The 20,720-nt window shown below is 41.8% G+C and overlaps 1 protein-coding gene across 7 annotated transcripts in view; it reads left to right on the top strand.

The window, feature by feature from the left end:
* Positions 1-20,720, top strand: part of LOC132679560 (solute carrier family 23 member 1-like) — a 67,559-nt gene that overhangs the window by 13,348 nt on the left and 33,491 nt on the right. For 6 of the 7 annotated variants that reach the window (XM_078439008.2, XM_060633212.3, XM_078438994.2 and 3 more), the window contains 2 exons: positions 30-176; positions 10,394-10,551. In XM_078439008.2, the coding sequence (XP_078295134.2) occupies positions 30-176; positions 10,394-10,551 (305 nt within the window). The remainder of the gene's footprint in view (positions 1-29; positions 177-10,393; positions 10,552-20,720) is intronic. The other variant, XM_060633210.3, reaches the window with a different exon arrangement.

Below are 20,720 nucleotides of genomic sequence, written 5' to 3'. Positions count from 1 at the left end.
GCCTTTCTGTGCCCTTCTCATGTTCCCAGCAGAGAGAAGACGATGTGCTCAACAGTCACACTGAGGGCCCAAACAGGAAGAAGGGGGGGCAGTCCAGGAGCCCCAGCAGCAACAACCTGGTCTATAGCATCTTGGAGGTCCCACCATGGTATCTCTGCATCCTCATGGGAATCCAGGTAACGCCACCCAGCAGGCACTGCGTCCGAAGAGGCTCTGCCTCCAAAGCGACATCAGTACACGCCCCGGTCAAATCAGTCAAGATCCACACGTTCAGGCGCTGGTGTCCTTGTCTCCCATGCAGGTGACCTCCAGGGGAACCGAGAGCTCCTCGGGTCTCTTTCTCTCAGATGCTGGGGATGGGGTGAGGAATTAGGGGAAGATTCTCCCTCGTGCTAAGCTGAGAGGTCCCATCAAGGACGCTGTGTCATGTTTTTCTTCAAGATGCCAATTCCAGTTTATTTCATTTGCAACAGCTAAAAAATTTGATAACCAATGCTTGGCGAATTTGGGGAAACCGGTACTCTCAAACCCTTCCGCTGGAATATTATTTGATGCAGCCTTTCTGGATGACAATCCGGTGTAGATCATATACCCTTTAACCCAGTCCTCAGTGCTGAAGAATTTCTCTGGATATATTGGCAGGACTTGCTAAGATAAATGCAAAGATGTTCTCGTAGCATTATTGGTAATAGTAACTTCACACCACACAACAAACAAATAAACAAAACCCTAGAAACAACGCCAAAATATCCTTCAAAAAGACTGGTTAACAAATTGTGACACATCTTAGCAAATGACTTTTTTACGCAGAGAAGAGAAAAGAGAAAGATATATATTTATCTTGCAGTTAGAGAATGTGCCCCAATATATAGCAAGTGAAAAAATCAAAGTAACTGTGTATAGAGTGTTAGTGTGTGTGTGTGTGTGTGTGTGTGTGTGTGTGTGTGAAAAACAAAGAGGTGGAAAGACAGAAATAAGTATATGCAGTGATTTGGGGGTTTGAAGGACTCATAAACTCATAAAGGGATTTAGCTTTGGGAAGAAGAGCTAGGAAAGGGGAGGTGGCTTTCCCCTGTCACCTTTTATTTTGTAGCTTTTTGTGACATGGATGTGTCTCTTAATTTTACAAACTGTTCAATATGGAATATTAGAGATGGGTTACACTTCTTGTTTACATATTTATGCTTTTCTACAAAATAAGAAAAGTAAATACCATACTGTTTTAAAAACATTATTATGAGCCAATGAAATAGATAATATAGATAATGTAGATCTATATTCCCTGACTCAGAAAACTGTAAGGAATTTAAGAAAGCCAAGGTTGCCGTCCAGTTTCCCCAACACCATTCGTTGAAGAGACTGTCTTTTTCCCATTGGATGGTCTTTCCAGCTTTGTCAAAGATTAATTGATCATATAGTTGTGGGTCCATTTCTGGATTTTCAATTCTGTTCTATTGATCTGTGTGTCTGTTTTTGTGCCAGTACCATACTGTTTTGATCACTACAACTTTGCAACATAACATGAAGTCTGGAACTGTGATGCCTCCAGCTTTGCTTTGCTTTTTCAAAATTGCTTTGGTTATTGGGGGGGGGGGGTGTCTTTTGTGGTTCCGTGCAAATTTTAGGATTGTTTGTTCTAGTTCTGTGAAAATGCTATTGCTATTTTGATGGGGATCTCGCTGAATGTTTAGATGGCTTTGGGTGGCACGGACATTTTAACAAATGCCTGTTCTTCCAGTCCATGAGCATGGAACGTCTTTCCATGTTTCCATGTTTTATAGTTTCCGGGGTACAGGTCTTTCACCTCTTTGGTTAGATTTATTCCTAGGTATCTTACTACTTTGGGTGCAATTGTAAATGGGGTTGTTTTCTTAACTTCTCTTTCTGCTCCTTCATTATTGGTGTATAGAAATGCAACAGATTTCTGTACATTGGTTTTGTATCCTGTGACTTCACTGAATTCATATATCAATTCTAGCAGTTTTTTGATGGAGTCTTTCAGATTTTCTTTATATAGTATCATGTCATCTGCAGATCGTGAAAGTTTTATCTCTTCCTTACCAATTTGGATGCGTTTTATTTCTTTTTGCTGTGGGATTGCTGAGGCTAGGACTTCCAGTAGTATGTTGAATAAAACTGATGACAGTGGACATCCTTGTCTTGTTCCTGACCTTAGGGGGAGATCTCTCCATTTTTTCTCCATTGAGGATGATATTAGCTGTGGGTTTTTCTTATGTGGCCTTTGTTATGTTGAGGTATATATATTGCCTCCAAACCTACTTTGTTGAGGGTTTTTATCATGAATGGATGTTGTACTTTGTCAAATGCTTTTTCTGCATTTACTGAAATGATCATATAGTTCTTATCCTTTATTTTACTGATGCGATATATTGCATTGATTGATTTGAGAGTATTGAACCACCATTGCAACCCAGGAATAAATCCCACTTTGAGCGTGCTGAATGATTTTTTAAATGTATTGTTGAATTTGGTTTCCTAGTATTTTATTGAAGATTTTTGCATCTATGTTCATATTGGCCTGCAGTTCTCTTTTTTAGTGGTGTCTTTATCAGGTTTTGGTGTCAGGATAATGCTGGCCTCATAGAATGAATTTGGACGTTTTCCTTCCTTTTCTAATTTTGGAATAGTTAAAGAATAACAGGTATTAACTCCTCTTTAAATGTTTGATGGCATTTACCTGTGAAGCCATCTGGCCCTAGACTTGTTTGTTGGAAGTTTTTTGGTCACTAATTCAATCTCTTTTCTGGTTATCATCCTGTTCAAATTTTCTATTTCTTCCCAGTTTCAGTTTTGGTATTTTATATGTTTCTAGGAATCTATCCATTTCTTCCAGGTTGTCTAATTTGTTGGCACATAGTTTTTCATAATATTCTGTTACAATTATTTGTATTTTTGTAATGTTGGCTGTTATTTCTCCTCTCTCATCTGTGATTTTATTTATTTGAGACCTTTCTCTTTTCTTTTTGATCAACCTGGACTGAGGTTTACCAATTTTATTGATTTTTTTTTTCAAAGAACCAGCTGCTGGTTTCATTGATCTTTTCTATTGTTTTTTGTTTTTGTTTTTGTTTTTTAGTTTATCATTTATTTCTGCTCTAATCTTTATTATTACCTTTTTTCTGCTGGTTTTAGGTTTTGTTTGTTGTTCTTTTTCTAGCTCCTTTAGGGGTTAGTTTAGGTTATCCATTTGAGATTTTCTTGCTACTTAAGGTAGGCTTGTATTGCTATATACTTCCCTCTTAGAACCGTTTTTGCTGAATCCCAAAGGTTTTGGATTGTTGTTTTCATTTTCATTTGTTTCTTTTATTTCCTGGTTGTCCCATTCACTGTTTAGTAGCATGTTATTTAACTTCCATGTATTTGTGATCTTTCCAGATTTTTTCTTGTGGTTGACTTCTAGTTTCATAGCATTGTGATCAGAAAACATGAATAGTAAGACTTGGATCTTTTTGAATTTGAGGCTTGCTGTGTGGGCTGATATCTGATCTATTCTGGAAAATGTTCTGTGTGCACTTGAAAAAATGTATATTCTGCTGTTTTAGGATGGAATGTTCTGAATATATCTGTTAAATCCATCTGTTCCAGTGTGTCATTGAAAGCCATTGTTTCCTTGTGGATTTTCGGTTTAGATGATCTGTTTATTGATATAAGTGGGGTGTAAAAGTCCCTTACTATTATTGTATAATTATTGATTAGTTCCTTTATATTTGCTATTAGCTGTTTTTATTTATTTGGGAGTTTCTATGTTGGGTGCATAAATATTTACAATTGTTGCAACTCCTTGTTGGATTGTCCCCTTTATTATTACATAGTGTCCTTCTTTGTGTCTTGCTACAGTCTTTGTTTTAAAGTCGATTTTGTCTGAAATAAGTATTGATACTCTGAGTTTCTTTTGACATCCATTTGCATGATAGCTATTTCTCCATCCCCTCACTTTCAATCTGCAAGTGTCTTTAGGTCTAAAATGAGTCTCTTACAGGCAACATATAGATGGGTCTTGTTTTTTTAATTCATTCTGTTGCCCTAGGCCTTTTGATTGAACTATTTAGTCCATTTGCATTCAAAGTAATTTTTTTTAAATTTTATAATGTTTGTTTGTTTGTTTATATTTTTTGATTTTTTAATTTAAATCCAAGTTAGTTAGCGTATAGTGCAATAATGATTTCAGGAGTAGATTCCAGTGATTCATCCCCTGTGTATAACACCCAGTGTTCATCCCAACAAGTGTCCTCCTTAATGCCCCGTACCCATTTAGCCCATCCCCCACCGACAACCCCTCCAGCAACCCTGTTTGTTCTCTATATTTAAGAGTCTCTTATGTTTTATCCCCTTCCCTGTTTTTGTATTATTTTTGCTTCCCTTCCCTTATGTTCATCTGTTTTGTATCTTCAATTCCACATATGAGTGAAGTCACATGCTATTTGTCTTTCTCTGCCTGACTAATTTGGCTTAGCATAATACCCTCTAGTTCCATCCACATGGTTGCAAATAACAAGCTTGCATTCTTTTTGATTGCCAAGTAATACTCCATTGTCTATATATACCACATCTTCTTTATCCATTCATCTGTCGATGGACATTTGGGCTCTTTTCACATTTTCACTATTGTCGATAGTGCTGCTATAAACATTGGGGTGTATGTGCCCCTTCGAAACAGTGGCATGTATCCCTAGGATAAATACCTAGTAATGCAATTGCTGGGTCATAGGGTAGTTCTATTTTTAATTTTTTGAAGAACCTCCATACTGTTTTCCAGAGTGGCTGCACCAGTTTGCATTCCCACCAGCTGTGCCAAAGAAATCCTCTTTCTCTGCATCCTCGCCAACATCGGTTGTTGCCTGAGTTGTTCACGTTAGCCATTCTGACTGGTGTGAGGTGGTATCTCATTGTGGTTTTGATTTGTGTTTCCCTGATGATGAGTGATGTGGAGCATTTTTTCAAGTGTCAGTTGGCCATCTGGATGTCTTCTTTGGAGAAGTGTCTATTCATGTCTTTTGCCCATTTCTTCACTGTATTATTTATTTTTTAGGTGTTGAATTTCGTAAGTTCTTTACAGATTTTGGATATTAATGCTTTATCTGATATGTCCTTTGCAAATATCTTCTCCCATTCTGTCAGTTGCCTTTTAGTTTTGCTGATTGTTTCCTTCGCTGTGCAGAAGCTTCAAAGTAATTATTGATACATATATGTTTATTGACATTTTATCACTTGTTTTGTGGTTGTTTCTGAAAGTTTTCTCTGATCCTTTCTTGTCTTTCTCTCTGTCATCTTTTGCTGATTTTCTTTAGTGGTATATTTGGACTTATTTCTCTTTATTCTTTTCATGTTTATTAATGGCTTTTGATATATGGTTGCCATTAGGTTTGTATATAACTTCTGCATATAGCAGTCTCTATTAAATTGATAGTTAAGTTTGAACCCATTCTTTTCTCCTCTCCTCTCCCACATTTTAAGTGTATGTTATTATACTTTATATTTTTGTGGGTGGGAGTTCCTTAACTGATTTTTTACAGAAATATTCATTTTTACTGCTTTTGTGTTTCCTACCTTTATACTGTCACTTTTGATCTCTCCTTTCCACTCAGAGAGTCTCCTTTAATATTTCTTGCAGGGCTGGTTTAGTGATTTACAAACTCCTTTAGTTTTTATTTGTCTGGGAAACTTTTTATCTCTCCTTCTATTCTGAATGATAGCCTTGCTGGACAGAGTATTCTGGGCTTCAGATTTTTCCCATTCAGCACTTTAAATATATCATGCCACTTCCTTCTGGTTTGCAAAATTTCGGTTGAAAAATCTCCTGCTAGCCTTATGGGTTTTCCCTTGTAAGTTAATGACTTCTTTTGCTGCTTCGTCTTGCTGCTTTTAAGATATTTCCTTTATCACTATATTTTGCAAGTTTAATTACAATATGTCTTGGTGTGGGTCTGCTTTTGTTGATTTTGTTGGGAGTTCTCTGTGCCTCCTGGATCTGGATATCTGTTTCCTTCCTCAGATTAGGAAAGTTTTCAGCTCTTATTTCTTCAAATAAATTTTCTGCCCCCTTTTCTCTCTCTTCTTCTTCTGGGACTCCTGTAATACAAATGTTATTATGTTTGATGGAGTCACTGAGTTCCCTAAGTGTATTCTCATTTTGTGTAATTTTTTTTTCTCTCTTTTGTTCAGCTTGATTACTTTCCATTACTTTCTTTTTTTTAAAGAAAAAAAATTTTTTTTAACGTTTATTTATTTTTGAGACAGAGAGAGACAGAGCATGAATGGGGGAGGGTCAGAGACAGGGAGACACAGAATCTGAAACAGGCTCCAGGCTCTGAGTCGTCAGAACAGAGCCTGATGCGGGACTTGAACTCACTGACCGCGAGATCATGACCTGAGCTGAAGTCGGCCGCTTAACCGACTGAGCCACCCAGGCGCCCCTCCATTACTTTCTTCTAGGTTACTAACTTGTTACTCTGCTTCTGCCATCCTGTTATTCATTCCATCAAGTGTGTTTTTCATTTGGTTTATCGAGCCCTTTATCTCTGCTGTGTTATTCCTTATCTCTGTGTTAAGGGTCTCATTCCTGTCTTCCACTCTTTTTTTTTTTTTTTTTTTGTTAAGTCTGGTGAGTGTCTTTGTGATCATTGCTTTAAATTCTCTATCAGGCAGGTTATTTATATTTGCTTATATTTCCATTTCTTTAGATCTCTGGCCATGGCCCTGTCCCGTTCTTTCATTTGGGATAAATTTCTCTGTCTCCCCATTTTTCTGCCCTCTCCGTGTCTGTTTCTCTGTGTCAAGAAAGTCAGCTATGACTTGTGCTCTTCAAAGTAGTGACTTTACGAAGAGGAGGTCCTGGAGTGCCCTGCAGTGCAGTGTCCCTGTTCACCAGAACCTGGCACTTCAGGAAAGTAGCCTGTATGTGTTGCTTACACCCTGCTGTTGTATCTGGATCATCTTTCCTTTCAGTACAGTCGTCTGCACGGGCTCTCTGCCTGTTGTGGGCAGCAGTTCCTCTATGTGGTGTTAGTGGGACCCAGGCAGGCCGGCTCCGAGGGGGCATACCTGCCAGGGAATTGGGGAACGGGGCAGTGGTGTTAGGAAAATTTGCATTGGGCCACTAGTCCTTTGCCAAATCCCCCAAAGCACTGAGGTGGTTGTTAGCTGGGGGCTGCATGTCAGGGCGGCAAGGGGTGTGAGGCTGAGTTCCATGCATGTGGGAATGGGGCCGCGGCAGGGGTGGGGGTGGTTTGGGGTGGCCTGTGACTGGGCGGGGCAAACACCACTGGGCGGGGCTTTAACAAAATTTGTCCTGGGCCCCGAGCTGAGGCTACAAGTGTCTGTGCAGCCCACCTCCGGCAGGTGGCTCTGTGTTCATGCTGGGGGGAGGGGAGGGGGAGGAAAATGGCACCTGCCAGCTCTCTCCTTTTCAAAGTCCCCCGGCACACTCCAAAATCACTTTGAGCAGATCTGTCTCCTGTTTGCCTCAGAGGTTGTGTAAACTGCCATTTTTACCTTGCCTCTCCATGCAGGCTGCTGGCCCTTTAAGGGCAGTGACCCGACTATCACCTGCCTTTCCAGCTGGCCCGGTGCTGAGTCAGCTGACTTTTAAAGCTCCAGGCTCCAAGTCCCCCTGGTTTTACAAACTCACCGAATTCAGTCCCTCTGGCTTTTAAAGCCAAACGTTATAGGGATTAGGCTTCCCTGTGTGAGCTCCCTGGTGCGAGGGCCCATTTCTCTGCCCTGTATGTGTGCGCAGCTCTCTCCCTCCCGTGGGCAGCCTCCCTCCACCTTTCTGACCTTCCTAAACTTTCAGATGCAGCTTCTCCATATTTAGTCGTGGAGTTTGTTCTGCCAGTCTTTGGATCGCTGTCCGGTTTATTGACTTGGATGTGGATGATACCTACTTGTAAGCGTGGGAGGGGGTGAGCTCCTCCTACTAAGCCATCTTCCCAAGGTCCAAGTCTCCTGCCCGTCTTTAAATCAGATGGTTTGGTTTTTGCTATTGAGCTCTATGAGTTCCTTTTTTGGATGAGTTAACATTTTTTGGATGTTAACCCCCTTATCAGATAGATGGTTTGCAAACTGCAAGTATTTTCTCCTATTCTTCAGGTGCCTTTTTATTTTGCTGATGGTTCCTTTTGTTGCGCAGAAGCTTTTTAGTTTGATGTAGTCCCACTTGTTTATTTTTGCTTCTGTTGTTTGAGCTTTTGGTGTCATAGCTAATAATCTTTGTCCAGACCAATGTTAAGGAGCTTTTCCATTGTGTTTTCTTCCAGGAGTTTTACAGTTTCAGGCCTTATGTTTAAGTCCTTAATCCATTTTTGAGTTACTTTTTGTGAATGGTGCAAGACAGCAGTCCATTTTCATTCTTCTGTATGTGGTTATCCAGATTTCGCAATATCATTTATTGAAGAGACTGTCCTTTCCCCTTGAGCCTTTTTGGCTTGCTTGTCAAATATTAGTTGACCATATATGCATGGGGTTATTTCTGGGCTCTCAGTTCTGTTCTACTGGTTTATTTGCCTACTTTTATAACAGTACCATACTGGGGCGCCTGGCTGGCTCAGTCAGTTAAGCATCCGACTTCGGCTCACAGTCTGTGAGTTCAAGCCCTGTGTCAGGCTCTGTTCTGACAGCTCGGAGCCTGGAGCCTGCTTCAGCTTCTGTGCCTCCCTCTCTCTCTGCCCCTCTCCTGTTCATGCTCTGTCTCTGTCTCAAAAATAAATAAACATTAAGAAAAAAATTATGACAGTACCATACTGATTTTTTTGTGTTTTTTTTTATTTTTTATTAAAAAAAATTTTTTTTTTAACTTTTATTTATTTTTGAGACAGAGAGAGACAGAGCATGAACGGGGGAGGGTCAGAGAGAGAGAGGGAGACACAGAATCTGAAACAGGCTCCAGGCCCTGAGCGGTCAGCACAGAGCCCGACGTGGGGCTCGAACTCACGAACCGCGAGATCATGACCTGAACCGAAGTCGGACGCTTAACCGACTGAGCCACCCAGGCGCCCCTGTGAGTTTTTTTTTTTTTTTAAATAACGTTCCTCCAGTTTTCAAAAACTGCCATAAAATTTAGCAAAGAGACTGCTTATTTATGTCGTTGAAAAATGAAAATCTGGTATGTTTTTGTTATTTCATTTTTGTCTCACTTTTTAAACTAAGGAAAATATCAAAATATCAACCAGTTCTCAAGTACCATACTGTTTGATTACTATAGCTTTGTAATAAAAATTTGAAACGAGGGGGTTGCCTGAGTGGCTCAGTCAGTTGAGCGTCTGACTCTTAATATCAGCTCAGGGCATGATCTCACAGTTTGTAAGTTCGAGCCCCGTGTCTAGCTCCACACTGAGCATAGAGCCTGCTTGGGATTCTCTCTCTTCCTCTCCCCTGCTTTCTCTCTCTCTCTCAAAATAAAGAAACTAAAAAGAAAAAAAAAAGTTTGAAATGAGGAATTAGGATGGCTCCAGCCTTGTTCTTCTTTTTAAGGATTACTTTGGCCGTTTGAAGTCTTTTGTTGTTCCACACAAATTGTGACATTGTTTTTTCTATTTCTGTGAGGAATGTCATTAAAATTTTGATACAAATTTCATTGAATCGATACGCGGCTTTGGATAGGATGGAAATTTTAATAGCATTAATTCTACCTCCCTCCTGCTAATTTTCTGCTTAGTTTATTCTTCTTGTTCTAGTTCCTTGAGGTGTAAAGTCATTCGAGATTTTTCTTCTAGGTGTTTATCGCTATAAGCTTCCCTCTTCAAACTGCTTTTGCCACGTTGCATAAGTTTTGATATGTTGCGTTTCCATTTTTGTTTGTCTCAAGACATTTTTTGATTTCTTTTGATTTCTTCTTATTCCCGTTGGTTGTTCAGAAGGGTATTGCTTAATTTCCACAAATATGTGAATTTTCCAGTTTTCCTCCTGTTTCATGCCATTCAGACCCATGGTATGATTTCATTCATGAAATTTGCTAAGACTTTTTGTGACTTAATATATGATCTATCTAGAGAATGTGTTCAGGGCTTCCTGCTCATTAGTCTTGCCCTCACCTTGTACCTTGTTTTAATTATGAGCCTCTTGCCTTCTTCTTATTCTTAAGGCCCCTTCCTTGGCTCCTGTTATGTCCTGCTATTTTGTGTCCCTGCCTTGGTTTCTCATGTAGGATATTGGTTCCCAGTGCCAGGGTTCTGCCCTTGAACCCCAGACCCTCTGGTTAGGTCCCTGTTAGTTGCTGTCTGGTCTTCCTACTTCCTACTGCTTATCTGGATCTCTGCCTGTCACTCATGGTCCAGCTTGAGTAGTGCTCTTTCCTCTGGCGGAAGAATGGGAATGACGGTGGGATCAGGTAACCTGGCATCTGCTTAACTGTCCACTCTTTCTGCTCTGCCCACAGCACTTCCTCACGGCCCTGGGGGGGCTCGTGTCAGTGCCACTCATCCTGGCCAAGGACCTGTGTCTGCAGCATGACCCCCTGACTCAGAGCTACCTCATCAGCACAATTTTCTTCGTCTCTGGCTTCTGCACTCTCCTGCAAGTGTTTTTTGGAGTCAGGTAGGTAAAACTCTTTTCCCGGGATTCTGACTTTTACCTGCTGGGGTATCAGCAAGATTTGCTTGGCTTACAGCTGCAGAGGTGTTTAGGTAGACGTGATGGAGAGAACATGGGACTGGGAATCAGAGCCTGGGTTCAGGTCCTGGCTCCAAAACTTACTTTCCATGTTAGCTAGGATTCTTGATGAAAGTCCCATAAGTCCAGATTGGCTTAGGCAAAAAATTGTTCTTTATCGGTGTATAAGGTCAAGGGAAGAGAAAGGCAAGGTTACGCCATGCATCAGGAGCACATTGAACCAGGGGCTCAAGTGCCACTGGGACTTTTTCTTCTCCTCTTGTCTCTACAAAGGCCTGCCCCTGGTATTTGCGAGATGCAGGGCAAGGATACAAATGGAGCCCCACATGCTGCATGTCTAAAACCAAACTTACAAACTCTTAAATAAGATATGTTCTGGTCATTCTACCTGGAAGGCCAGGTTTGAATTTAAAATTTTTTCACTGCTCTAAGTTCTGCTTTGGGACCTAGCCACATGGGGAGGGCCAACCCCCAGCCTGTGGCCTTCCCCCTTGTCTTCTTATGTCAAGTTTTGCTCCAGATCGTAAATGTCCTTACACTCATGAATGTGGGCTGCATACCCACCCCCAACACACATATGCTCATGCACATACACACATACACCAGATTCTCCAAATAGCTGACGCTTGGCCATCCTTCATAGGCCTAGGGGTATGTACACCTGCATCATGGTCTGCCTTCAGCAGGGCAGACCTGGGGAAGAGGTCCAAGCAGGTTCTGGAAGAGGCTCAGGGCCATTTGGGCAGAGGAATTCTTGAGTCTCAAAGGGGAGAGGCACACAGACATGAGGTGGACAGAATCCCTTGGCCCCGCAGATGCCTCCCAGAGGAGGGAGAGTGGAGCCCCCTGGGACAGCAGGCTAAGTACAGGGGGCTCTCCTTTCCTCGTCTGGATGCAGGGCTGTCTCTTCCTCACACTGTCAGTGCCTGTGCTTCATTGTCGCGGTCACGCTTCCCGCACAGGACCGGAGGCAGGCTGCTGGCAGTCCTCACGCTTGTCTCCCAGAGCAGCTGAGGACTGCTCTGGCTGGCCTCGCATTTTAAAATTCCAGGGAAGAGCTCTGATGGGTGCGACTTAAGCCAGATGCCCAGCTCTCACCCATCCGGGCAACACATATGGCAGCTCTCGTTCGGGAAAACTTCCTAAAGAGTCAGGGAAGGAGAGTTCTGTTCTGAACAGACGAGACAGCAGGGATTCGCTGAACTGTGTATGTGGTTTGGTACCCGGAAAACAAGGCCGATGACAGTATGGCCCTTTCTCCCTGACAGTAAGACTGAGATGAGCAAAATCGTTATAACCAGTGGAATCACCTTTAATTAATAAATAAATAAATAAATAAATAAATAAATAAATAAATAAAAACACCATCAAGTCCTTTATGTTCATATGTAGGTTGCAAAAATTAGCCTGAGTAAAATGGGGTTCTGTTGCTCTGGAGTTGGCCTGGACAAAATTGCAAGGCCTGGAAAATGTGTCTTCAGAACTTTTTCCTCCTCATTTCGACACATCCTCTCTTCATATTCTCCACCACCACCCCCGCCCCAGCTTGTCTCCCAGAAAGAACTCTGCACCGTGGCTCCCTTCTATTATCAGGAGGGATCAGGACATCCCTCTCTGAGGGTCCTCCAGACCTCTCCTGCTCACCCCAGATCTGTTAGTCGTGGGCCTTCTTCCTTTATCATTTATTTAACATCTAGTCCAAGGACATATCCAAGTTTTGTTCAGCCTGAAGGATGTCCAGTTTTCGGTGTCCCCTTTAAGAAGGACACAAAAGTATGAGTATAAAATCCTGCATAGAGACAATATTATTACATTGAAAAAATATCATGATAAATTACGACATTTTTTTTTAATTTTTTTTAACGTTTATTTATTTTTGATACAGAGACAGAACATGAACGGGGGAGGGTCAGAGAGAGAGGGAGACACAGTATCTGAAACAGGCTCCAGGCTCTGAGCGGTCAGCACAGAGCCCGACGGGGAGGCTCGAACTCACAGAACGTGAGATCATGACCTGAGCTGAAGTAGGACGCTTAGCCGACTGAGCCACCCAGGCGCACCAAATTACGACATTTAAAAAGCAGATTAACACCACAAATGTCACAAATTCCAAAATTTTCCAATCTTTTTTTTTATTTTAAAGTTATTTATTTATTTATTTTGCGAGAGAAAGAGAGCACGAACAGGGAAGGGGTGGAGAGAGAGGGAGAAAGAGAGAAACCCAAGCAGGCTCCACCCTGTCAGCGCAGAGCCTGACGTGGGGCTCGAACTCACAAACCGCGAGAACAAGACCTGAGCTGAATAACAGGAGTCAGATACTTAACCGGCTGAGCCACCCAGGAGCCCCTACTCCTTTCTTGTTGAATTGAAAGTGGTGTACTCTTTGATCGACATTTTCTGAAGAGAAGGAAAGATAATTCAGTCATTCTGCTTCCGTGGGTCGGTCCAAATTTGTTTGTTACTACTGCTAGTTAAGATGCGTGGTCATCCTTTCACACAAAACTGTAATACCACTATAGATTTGTGCCCTACAAACACAGACATTCTCTTGTCCGTGATTTCCATCAGAAATGTCTAAAATGCATGCTGCGTTTAAAAGTGTAAATGGTACATTATCAACTATATTCTTGATAGGAGAAAACTTCCATCTTGCCTGCATATCAATGAGACTCACGTCTTCTCTGGCGATTTTGCGTATCTGATGGTTTTTAGATTTTCCACAGACTTGCTTCTGGCACCCTACGTTTCAACCTTTGTTTCTCCTCCAACGTCCACATACGTCAGGTGCCATAGGACACATTCATAACATAACGTGACCTCGGGTTCGTGCAACTTCACGAAGTAGAGTGAGCTGGCACAAGGGGAGGTAGGAGTATTGCGAGACCCAATCATGACCCTGAGGTGGCTAGCAGGAAATTAAATATACATGGGTGGGGATGCCTGGGCGGCTCAGTCGGTTGAGCGTCCGACTTCGGCTCAGGTCACGATCTCGCGGTCTGTGGGTTTGAGCCCCGCGTCTGGCTCCGTGCTGACAGCTCGGAGCCTGGAGTCTGCTTCGGATTCTGTGTCCCCCTCTCTCTCTGCCCCTCCCCCACTCATGCTCTGTCTCTCTCTGTCTCTCAAAAATGAAGAGAAACATTAAAAAAAAATTAAAAATAAACAAACAAACAAACATGGGTGGTTTAGTGGTCTCAACCCACATAAATCTATCCTGCCACATTCAAACTAAATTGATCCTGACTCAGCTTCCCCTGGCCAAATCCTAAGAGTGCTTATGACCTTTCAAATGCCATCTGATGCAAGATTTAGAGTCCGTGAGGAGGCAGTGCAAAGAGGCAGTAGCTGGCCAAATGTGGCTGAAACCATTTACTTTTACAAAGTTGACAAAGGCCTATGGCTAGTGCACACGTTGCAGGACCCCCGGGACTTGAGAAGGAGCCCGGCAAGTGAGGGTCCCTTTACCCTAAATCTCCTTTTGACCTAATCTGTGCCAGGCCTGTGTCCCGCCCTGGAGTTGCGAAGGGAAATGGAAAACATTTCCTACAATGTGCTTCTGCTGACCTATATTGATAGAAGGTGACATGACAGGAAAAATTAATATCCATCTGTTCAGTGTCAATTATCTGAATCAAACCACACAGGTATAGACGGATATGGGGCTGGCCGGTTGTTTCCAGGATAGACTGACTGCAGACAACATTCAGAGGAGTATATTCACTGCTGGCATGTCCCTTTTGCCTGAATCAAATCAAAGACACTTTCCAAAGTGCTTCCTTTGCAAGTCATTTCCAGGCGAGACGCCAAGGCTTAAGTTCTTGCAACCTCTATTGAGGAGTGGAGACCAGTGCCCACGGCTTTGGAGGGTTATTTCCCTGCTCTCTCTTCTTCTGTCACCATCTCGGTGAGCTAAGACTTCTTCCAAATCCCCGACCAAGGACTCAGAGAGGTGCAGGGTTTGCTCTGGTCTATCTATCAGACCCCCTATTTTCCAGGATCGGCTCTGGGAATGTGAGATGGTGCGGTGGGATTAGGGACGGCTTGCGGTAACCTGCCTGGGTCCCAGGACACCCCGCCCCATGGAGAGTTACAAACACAAAGCGCTTCTGGGTGGGGGAGTCCCCCCCCATAAATCTGAGATGGCATTAATTATAATTATGGAAGAGTACTGAGTTTGGAAACTGGAGGACAGAACTCCCATCTTGGCTTCTGTACCATGGGAACTTAGACAAATCATCTGCCCTCTTTAAGGCTCAGTTTCTCGTCGACAAAACGAAGGAATTCAACTATACGATGTCTGAAAGTCCCTTCTGTCTCTGTTGTGGACAGATAGGATGTTGACAGAGAAGATGATGAAGCCCCGGGTTTCAATGGGATAATCAGTAGTAAAAGTGCCTCTGGACCTAGCCTTCTGGTAGGCTCCGTAAGAAACACAAACTAATCAGCAGTTAGGGCCCAAAGAACTTGAAATTACACCTTAATTAAACATGCAGAGAAAGAGGTAAATAAAATTAGGAAATGAAATAATGTTAATGCCATTAGGGTGGGGTCAGGAATAAACGTGAGTTTGGTTCTAGGAAATAAGCTTCTGTCTCAGGTGCTGATGAGCAACTCCCTAAGACATTATAGATTGTGAAACCTAACTGAGAGTTGATGACTCAAAGGCCAAGTAGATCTGGCTACTGGTTATTTGCTGGTAACCAAAAATTCTGATGTTGCAACAAGGTCATCATGATTAAAACCACATTAAATAATCAAAAGGGAATGATAAGAGACAATAACTGCTGCTCTTGATATAGGAGTTCCCAAGCACTGTGCCCAGTGTGGGGCAGGCGGCTGTAATCCTTGGCGACACGGACAGCTGTCTCCCTGGTACGGCTTTAAGGGTCTTGGGTGCATCCCCTAAGAGCCTTCCTCACTTAGGTGTTCACTTCTGCAATTCACGGAAGGGCATACTTCTATCATTCATTTCAAAATAAGACATTAATTTTGAAAGGAAATCACTAGAAGAAATCAGATATTGACTACGTGTGATTCTAGGCCTTAATGCCATCTCTGGAATTATTCATAGTTTGTACTGGTAATTTCTTTTTCTGGAGTGGTTCCAGGTAACATGTCTCTCCATTTTCCTGGGAATAGCTCAAGTGTGGAACACGTACTTCTGGCAAAGTCCATCCGCTTGTCTTATGCTTACTCGCATACAGTTTTTCCTGAGTCAGCTCTGGCCTTGATCCTTTGCATCCAGTGACTTCCTGTGGCTGAGCCCAGCCCTGCCCTACTCTGTGCCTGTCATTGGTTATGCAGAAAGGCCATGGCCATCGCCAGAGGTATGCAGCCACTTTGCTCCTGCCCTCTTGACAGCCAAGTCACCAGATGTGCCATTGGGGCTCTGACGGGAGCAGGAACAGTGGTGGCTGTTGGGATAGAAGAGTGACCTGACAATTCATCACATCAGAGGAGTCCTAAGGAGGGGGCTGGTGTGCTTCCTCTGGGTTGAAGTTGAGTAGTTACCCATAGGGAGGGCACCAGTGGTATTTCCTACAATGTACCTGCTTGATGGAGGGAACTCAGGAAAAACATGAACAGAGTGTTCTTTGTCCACTAGTGAAGTAGTTGAGCCTCAGAGTGCTCAGGATTTCTTACAACACAGTGACCCTCTTAAATTCAAGGCGAATTCATCAGTTCCGTCTTACGTTCCTGAGACTCTGCTCCCCATTCTGGTCTGTTTCAAAGAAAAGTCCACGTGACATCCTCCTTTGCCCACTCAGGGACTGACTCAAGAAGGAACATTAACATGATGACATGGTGAGGCTGGATTCCAACAGATCACCCTCCAGATGCATCTGTCCCCAGCTGTTGACCGCCTCCCCGTTCACCCGTGTTCTTCCCCTCCTACCCACAGGCTTCTCAAATTCCACATGTCCCAACCCCAGAACTCCTCAGGGGGATCATCCCTTCCAGGTTCCCAGGTGCTTAGGGCCCTACCTAGTGGAGACTTAATGCTCCTTCTCCTTTCTTCCCTGGACAATATTTGCATTATTTTCTCTTAGAGTCCTCTTGTTTCTGTGAAGAGGAACTGTTTTTTAATTTTTCCAAAGCCGTGAGAATTAAATTAGATAATGCATACAAAGAGGTTAGCTTAGTGCCAGGTACAAAAAATTTATTTTTCACACCAGGCAAAGGATTGTACTATACACAAACTTTGCACCCTCCCTCCCTTTTTTAATAATTAAAAACATTTGATTGTAAGAAAGAGTCCTCCTCCCCCTTTTTAAACATATACAATGCACCATAATATTTTTCCATTTCCAACAAACACATTTCTGCAATAGTTCTTTTTAAAAAATGATCACTTAGTATTTCATATTCTAGAAAATATAATTATATTCTAATTTATTTAACTATTTACTATTAAAGGAGACTTAAGTTGTTTCAGGTTTTTCACTATTGCAATAGCAACCAACGTGATTTGTTAAGTATGAGAAGTAGAAACTACATGTATACTGACAATCATTTATCTAGTTAAAGACAGAAGAAAGGCTGATAGAAATGTTTAAGATTATATTTTTCATATATATATAAAAGGTATATATTATACGTATGCTGATAAAGCTTATCTGGTTAAAGATTAAAAATAGACTGGAGCAGAATGTTAATAACCATTTCTGGGTTATAGAATTAGGGTAATTTAAATTTATTCTTTATATTTGTCTTGATTTGCCATTTATTTTTCTTCAGTGTTCATGTATTACTTTATAACTGGGAAAAGTAAAAACCATTTAAAAGGTGTTTTTAGAAAAGTACCAGGGTATGTTTCATGAGCCATACCCTTTGAGTCTGTGCCTGAGAACAAAAGTCCAGTAGGCTGCCTATTACTGTATTGGAGGGGGGGACTGGGGCTGGGAGTTATGCCCCAACCTTGAGACAAATTCTGAGATCCTGCAACCTTTTCCACTTCACCTGCTTTCATCTTCGTTTCCCCAAGTCATTTCTCCATGATCAGCATTGAAGCCCTAAAAATAAAAAAGGACACGTGTGTTTGTCTTTGGGGCAGAACAGAAGGGAGGGCTGGAGCAATGGCTCCCAATCCAGCACGGATTTTGGGTGGTGGGGGAGGGAGGAGGTGTAGGGGGTGGTCAAAGGGTAGTGAGCAGTGATGGGTTTAAAGAAGATAGACAAATAGGCTTCCCCTCCTATTTCACATCTTCCTCCTATTTTTTCCCCCTAGGCAGAGTCAAACATTTCATCCCTTTAAGCTGATTATTTAGCTCCATATCTCTAATTAACACACTTCCATTTTAGGTATTACTAATTGATGTGCCAATATGAATGATTATGATCTCCTTTTCTTTCACAGCCCACTCCCTCTCACTGCAAACAAGCATACTTCCCATCCTCTTATTCTCCCATGCTCCCAACATAGATCAATATTCCATATTTACATTATAATTAATGACTAGAATGCTATTTGGAGCTGAATCACAACGTGCTTTTCCTGCCCAGATTTTTGTTTTCCCTGGAGTTAACACCTTTCTTGTTTCTATACTTCATTTTCTATGTACTTATTTCTAATTCGGTTATATACTCTTTGTTTATTGTCTAAATTTCTTCCTAATAATTTCATTCACATCAGCTTCATCTTCTTGATGAACTATCTCCTAGAGCTCTCTGACTTGCTGCAATTTGGAGTGGCTGCTCTATATGCCTGGTATCCATTATATATGTCATCCTGAGATGACCCTTCATCCCTATCCTGAGAACCCCCTTCATGTCAGTTCTCAGTCTAGGTCTCTTATTCCCACAGTGGTATCCTTTTTGGAGAAACACAAGAGTCCAGTAGCTTCCTGAGAGAGAAAGAATACATCGGAGATAAATTTTGTAAGACTTCGTATATGTGAAAGTATCTTGATCCTACTCTCATGCTTCATTGATAGCTGGGTATAGAAATGTAGGTTGGGAATACTTTTCTTTCAGAATTTGAAAGTATTGTTCCATTGTCTTATAACTTCCAATGCGATTTTAAGAAGGCCAAACCTTTATGTAATCTTTCCCCCTTACCCCACCCCAGAAGATGGAAAGAACTGCTTTACAATCCTGTGTTATAAATGTTTAGTTATGTGTCATGGCCTGAGTTTATTTTTATCCATTATACTGTGTACTCCATAGGTCCTTTTAATATGCAAATACTCGTCCTTCAGTTTCTTTGAATTTTTTCCTCAAACTCCTTTTATTCACATGCTGGATTTCCTGGACTGGTTCTCTAATTTTCTTACTTTTTCTATCCTTATTTACATCTCTTTGTAGTTTTGCTCTTTTGGGGGGAGGAAATTACATCAATTTTATCTTCCAACTCTTCTGCTTAATTTATTTATACTATAAGTTTTAAAAGATTTTTTTCTGTTCTCTGAATATTCTTGTTTTTGCATCCTATTCTTATTCTATGAATGCAAGATCTCTTACTTGCTAAAGATACAAATGAGGGTGTGTTTTAAAAGTATCATCCCCTTGCAGGACAGGTTACTTTCTTTTATTTTTTTAATTAAAAAAATGTTTTTAACGTTTAATTTTGAGAGAGAGAGAGAGAGAGTGGGAGAGAGAGAGAGGGAGAGAGAGACAGTATGAATGGGGGAGGGGCAGAAAGAGGAGACAAAGAATCCAAAGCAGGCTCCAGGCTCTTAACTGTCAGCACAGAGCCCGATGTGGGGCTTGAACTCACAAATTGTGAGATTATGACCTGAGGTGAAGTTGGACGCTTAACCAACTGAAATTCAGGCTTCCCCAGCTATGCTAGGAAAAACACAAAGATGCTGAAATTCATGACACCATATTAAGACTACAATGTGAATTGTGACCCTTGCTGTTGGGACATGTGTCATTCCTGCATGTCATGCTATGATGAAGCCCAAAGTGAACGAGACACACTCTCAGGTTCAGAACATCTAGTCAAGCTTCTGAGGCCCTACCTTAAAATATGAGCACCCAAGTGCCCCTTTAATTTTTTTTAATATTTATTTATTTTGAGAGAGAGATAGCATGATCAGGGGAGGGACAGAAATAGAAGGAGAGAGAGAATCACAAGCAGGCTCTGCGCCATCAGCACAGAGCCTCATGTGGGGCTCGAACTCATGAAGATCATGAGTTTAAGATCATGATCTGAGCCAAAATCAAGAGTCAGACGCTTAACCATCTGAGCCACCCAGGCGCCCCAAGACAAGTAACTTTCATCTGTTTCTTTATTTGGGTCTCTGTCATTGATAGTCCTGTGGTTGTCTGGCGATCTTTGTATATCTGCTCATATTTTAAGGTAGGGCCTCAGAAGCTTGACTAGATGTTCTGAACCTGAGAGTGTGTCTCGTTCACTTTGGGCTTCATCATAGCATGACATGCAGGAATGACACATGTCCCAACAGCAAGGGTCACAATTCACATTGTAGTCTTAATATGGTGTCATGAATTTCAGCATCTTTGTGTTTTTCCTAGCATAGCTGGGGAAGCCTGAATTTCAGCATCTTTTTGCTTTCCTCTCAGGTTGTCCTATCCTCCAGAAAAGGACCTTCCAGTCTCTTGCCCAGAGGGTAAAGACCTTGCTGGAAGTGTGCTAGAAGCTCAGTGGGAAAGTGAGCTAGAAGTTTTCGTGTTCAGTGTACATATATTAAATGAATCATCCCAGTGTTCAGTACAGTATCTCCACTTCAACTGTGCCCGTGTCCCTGCAGTCTGCAGTTTGCCTTTTTCACGGAATAAACTTAAAGTCTTCTGCCAAGATGGGGGAAGGATAGTTACCTGGCTGGTGTTCTGAGAAAGATTTTTAACCTGTTTTAGCTCCACGTTTAACCCTACTTCAAGAACGAACTCCTGACACGTGATGAGTTTTTCAGTATATTGTCATTTCCCAATTGCCTCCATAGGATACTGATTCCCCAGGAGGTTAAATCAGTTACCACTGTTATCTGCTCTTCAGCTTTCAGTTTGTTGCAACTGTCTCCTGCTCAGGTCTTTTTATCCTTGTAATTTATTCTTCTAAAATATATTTTAATCATTTTATTGAAGTTTCAAGAGAGGGCAAGTGTATAATCTGGCATTCTTAATCAGAAGTC

The sequence above is a fragment of the Panthera onca genome, chromosome A2, assembly GCF_046562875.1.
Source record: "Panthera onca isolate mPanOnc1 chromosome A2, mPanOnc1 haplotype 2, whole genome shotgun sequence".
NCBI classification, from domain to species: Eukaryota; Metazoa; Chordata; class Mammalia; order Carnivora; family Felidae; genus Panthera; species Panthera onca.
The sequence above is the reverse complement of the archived record's forward strand: the minus strand, read 5'-3'. Positions and strand labels throughout refer to the sequence as shown.